General features: G+C 42.2%; 1 protein-coding gene across 1 annotated transcript in view; it reads right to left on the bottom strand.

Moving 5' to 3' along the window:
* The window catches only part of rbp3 (retinol binding protein 3), a 50613-nt gene that overhangs the window by 23748 nt on the left and 21865 nt on the right, over positions 1–5000 (bottom strand). The window contains exon 14 of the mRNA XM_063219014.1: positions 2067–2259. Within this exon, the coding sequence (XP_063075084.1) occupies positions 2067–2259 (193 nt within the window). The remainder of the gene's footprint in view (positions 1–2066; positions 2260–5000) is intronic.

Raw genomic sequence — 5000 nt, 5'->3', positions numbered from 1 at the left:
GTAAGGCAGCTAGAGATTACAGCATACACACACTAGCCATTAGATTCTAGAGATTACAGCATACACACACTAGCCATTAGATTCTCCAATATATGTACATGGGAGCCTACATTTACATTATATTACATTGCATTTGGCAGACGCTTTATAACCAAAGCGACTTTCAAAAGAGGGCATAATCAAGCCAACATCACAAGCAAATACAAAAAGCACAGGAGATATACAGAACAACAAGTGCAGTTGCACACACACAAACACACACTCACAAACTAAACTAAACTAAACATCATATCAGGAGTCTGCCCTGGGGCAAGGCCAGTTCAAGCATTACATTCTATCCTAGTCACTCCATGTTCGCAAGGCTGCCCTCAAGGAAACGACTACGTTCCATAAGATGTAGAACAGAAAGACTGCGTATAGTTTTTTCCCTCAAGCCATCCGCTTTTTAAATTATTAAGACAATGACTATTTTTTAATAGTTTTTTATTTTATTTTATTATTTTTTATTTTTTACCATCCAACACAGCACAGAGCAGTTGCAATCCCCATTTCACTGCCAATTGTGCTTGCACAAGTAAGCATGTGACAAATAAAAATCCTGAATCTTGAATCTTAAATTTCATGTGAAGGCAAACACAAGACAATGAACTGCAAGGCTTTGCTTTGCCACCAGGGGCCGCAGCTGAGTGCCCTATTCACTGTGACTGTGTATCACTTATCCTGGGCCTAACCCTTGCTGACCTTACGCCTCTTTACTCTCTACTCATTTATTCTTTTAACTCCTTATTTTCTTTACATCTATTTATTTATCTATCTAATTATTTTTTCTAATCTGTATAGTTTCCTCTCTTGCTATTCGTCTGCTATGTCTGTCTCTCTTTTCTACCTCACTCCATTATTTGTTGTTTTTCCATTTGTTAAGCACTTTGAGCTGCATGCCTTGTAGCCTATGGCATTGTGCTACACAAACACAGTTTATAATGTTATTATTTATTAGAGATGCACCGGATCCGGCAGATTTTTCACAGGATCCGGTTCCGGTTCCGGATCCAGCAGGATAATAGGGTTTTTCACAGGATCTGAGTCCGGCAGGATCTTAAGCATTGGATCCGGTATCCGGCACGTTACCTAAAAATCAGGGTCTGGTGCATCTCTAGCCTAGGTTTGTCAGTCAGTCTTTCACAGCACCAATCACTGCATGGAGTGAAAGCCCTTTGGAAGCGTCCGTTGCAGGCAGTGTGGCAATAAGCCAATGAGTCTAAAAAATAGTTTGAGCCAACGTATTAAAAGGAGCCCACGTGTGCGAGTAGACTATATGTTTGAACCCTTTTGTAGGATCCGGTATCGCAGTAGAATCGGCTCACAGCTTCTATGACACTCAGTATCCATAGTAACCATAGTATTTATCACAGTATCCATAGTAACCATAGTATTTATCACAGCATCCATAGTAACCATAGTATTTATCACAGTATCCATAGTAACCATAGTATTTATCACGGCATCCATAGTAACCACAGCAGTTATCAGTCATAGTAACATACAGCAGTTTCACACTGATTCTCTTTCAGCCATTTCAGCAAACTCATACCTGTGACTCAGCATTTTTTGTGAATATGTGAAAGCTCCAAAGCTGTTGGAGCTTTGTTGACGTGGCCTTGGAACGGTTCACTTTAGAGTCCTGACACGTTTTGGTGTAATCAGTTCTTTTTGTGCACTCGCAATATAAACAAAAACAGAGCTGAGTCTTTTCGCTGTTGGTTAACTCTTTGGTCCACTTCAAGAGGACTGAGTTTGGTTCACTTAGAGGGGACTCGGTGGGAAAATACCCATAGTGACCAGTAGTTATCATCACATTAGATCACAGTAAGTAGTAGTTAAGTAGTAGTAGAGAGCCCTCATTATAGTCGTAGTAACCAGAAGTTATCACAGTATCCATAGTGACCTGTTATTATCACAGTATCCATGGTAACCTGTTATTATCACGGTATCCATAGTAACCTGTTATTATCACAGTATCCATAGTAACCTGTTATTATCACAGTATCCATAGTAACCTGCAGTACCTTGGCCATATCCATGATGAGGGTGGGCGGGAAGGCGGCCTGCGACGGGTACGGGGACCAGGATAGCGCCAGCAGCAGCACGGTCGCCGCTAGCAACACACAGCGCGCCATGGCGACGGGATGCGGGACGGGATGGAGGTGGAGGTGGTCGTCGACGACAACTGGCGACGATGGAGGACTGGAGTCTGGAAGCCTGAAGACGGTCGACCGGGGGCCTTAGCAACGGACCGGGGGCCTTAGCAACGGAGCGGGGAGCTCGGCAACAGAGAGCGGAGGAGCAGAGAGGTCGGGTCCAGAAGGACTCTCTGGCAGTGAGAGTGTGTGAGAACTTCTGTGTGAGGTGTGTCTCGCAGCGTGTGGCCAACAGGAATGAGACTGGTGGGGCCACACACTCTCCTAGACACACACAGAAACACACACACACACACACCCCTAAACACACACACACACCCACACACACACCCTGTAACAGGCTAAGTGGATTGACGGTAATGATGGCTAAGCTCATTAGCATGCCGCTAGCACAGACAATAACAACCTCCTTAGCGGCCCACACACACACACACACACACACACACACACACACACACACACACACACACACACACACACACACACACACACACACACACACACACACACACACACACACACACACACCTGACGTCTGGGGCTGGACCGAACTGGAAACCCACATGACCTGAGCTGAAGGGCTAGACACACACACACACACACGCACACACGCACGCACGCACGCACGCACGCACGCACACACGCACACACACACACACACACACACACACACACACACACACACACACACACACACACACACACACACACACACACACACACACACACACATTCACCTGATATGTGTGCTGTGGGAATGGACTTGACACACACAAACACACCTGGTCTTGACGTCTGGACTTGACACACACACATGAATACAAACACACTTGACACATTCACACTTGACACCTCCACATACACCCGAAGTGTAGCTTGACACATGCGGTATCTAGTGCGATCAGGTCACTGCTAGCGGTTTCAAATCATACAAATGGTACTAAAACATATTACAAGACGTAATAACAGTATAATATAGAATATAACATGCATGACTATGACCTAATCCTGGCAGCCATTAGAACATGTTTCAGGAGAAGTTGAGAAGATCAATAACATCTTGAGTTCTTAGTTCTTAGTTCTTAGTTCTACAGTGATTTACACTGTAAATAATCAGCAATAACATCTTGAGTTCTCTAGAAATAATCAGCAATAACATCTTGAGTTCTCACTGTAAATAATCAGCAATAACATCTTGAGTTCTCACTGTAAATAATCAGCAATAACATCTTGAGTTCTCACTGCAAATAAACAGAAATAACATCTTGAGTTCTCACTGCAAATAATCAGCAATAACATATTGAGTTCTCTAGAAATAATCAGCAATAACATCTTGAGTTCTCACTGCAAATAAACAGAAATAACATCTTGAGTTCTCACTGCAAATAAACAGAAATAACATCTTGAGTTCTCACTGCAAATAATCAGTAATAACATATTGAGTTCTCTATAAATAAACAAATACTGTGGAATTATAAATACAGTACTGTGGAATTTTTAAAACTGAGTTCTAGGCTATATGGGAGTAGTATAAAAAGTTGCAAAAACTAAAAACACATTTGATCTATTTTACAGGTGTTAAATATATGGAAAAGTATGTATTTTAGATGTATGAATTTGTGTAATTTCCAAACTGTCACAGAATGTTCAGATATCAGTTTAGTGATTTGTCCTTGCTCATTCTGAAACTACTGATGACTCAATTCTACACGCTGAGACCAGAGAGAGTAGAGAGATATATACTTAAAGAATCTCTGTTTAAACGGTCCCTGAAAGGGAGTTATTGAGCGTGAATGTGAATACAATACAACGCTAAAACTCCAAGAGAATCAGTGGTGTAGTCTACGTAGAACGCGGGTATACACGGAGTATACCCACTTCTACATTTCAGGGATTTCATTATACCCACTTAAAATTGATTGATCCATTATTTTGAATAGCACAAATATATACAGTATACCCACTTCAGAAAATGCTCAAATATACAGTATACCCACCATAAAGTAGACTACACCACTGAAGAGAATTGTATGTGAATCTGATTTTTAGCAATGACTTGGGTATGATTTACATTGAAAGCAGTGTCTGGACCAGACATCAGGTGATGTACATTGAAAGCAGTGTCTGGACCAGACATCAGGTGATTTACATTGAGAGCAGTGTCTGGACCAGATTTCAGGTGATTTACATTGAGAGCAGTGTAGTGTCTGGATCAGACAACAGGTGATTTAGATTGAAAGCAGTGTCTGGACCAGATTTCAGGTGATTTACATTGAGAGCAGTGTAGTGTCTGGATCAGATTTCAGGTGATTTAGATTGAAAGCAGTTAAGTGTCTGGACCAGATATCAGGTGATGTACATTGAAAGCAGTGTCTGGACCAGATTTCAGGTGATTTACATTGAGAGCAGTGTAGTGTCTGGACCAGACATCAGGTGATTTACATTGAGAGCAGTGTCTGGACCAGACATCAGGTGATTTACATTGAAAGCAGTGTCTGGAGAAGCAGAAGGTGTTGACAAAACAAAAACAAAAAGAAAAACCAAAACATGGTGCCTGTGTAACGGAGGCTAACTAGCAGAGTTGGCGTGGAACGTTGGTAAACCTCCCTCCAATAGCCTCATATAGTCTTGTGCTGTTGGGCCAAGAGAATGGTCTCTTGTGGTATCGTACTGTGTCTCCCATTGCCGGACCGTTGTAGTTGGCAAGGTAGCAGGTTTGATCTCCGAGGGGGGTGAACAGGTGCAACTGTTGTAAATACACTTCTTGTAAATACAACAGAAGGGAAAATACTTGTAAACACA

This window comes from Engraulis encrasicolus, chromosome 2 (assembly GCF_034702125.1).
Source record: "Engraulis encrasicolus isolate BLACKSEA-1 chromosome 2, IST_EnEncr_1.0, whole genome shotgun sequence".
Taxonomy (NCBI): Eukaryota; Metazoa; Chordata; class Actinopteri; order Clupeiformes; family Engraulidae; genus Engraulis; species Engraulis encrasicolus.
The sequence above is the reverse complement of the archived record's forward strand: the minus strand, read 5'-3'. Positions and strand labels throughout refer to the sequence as shown.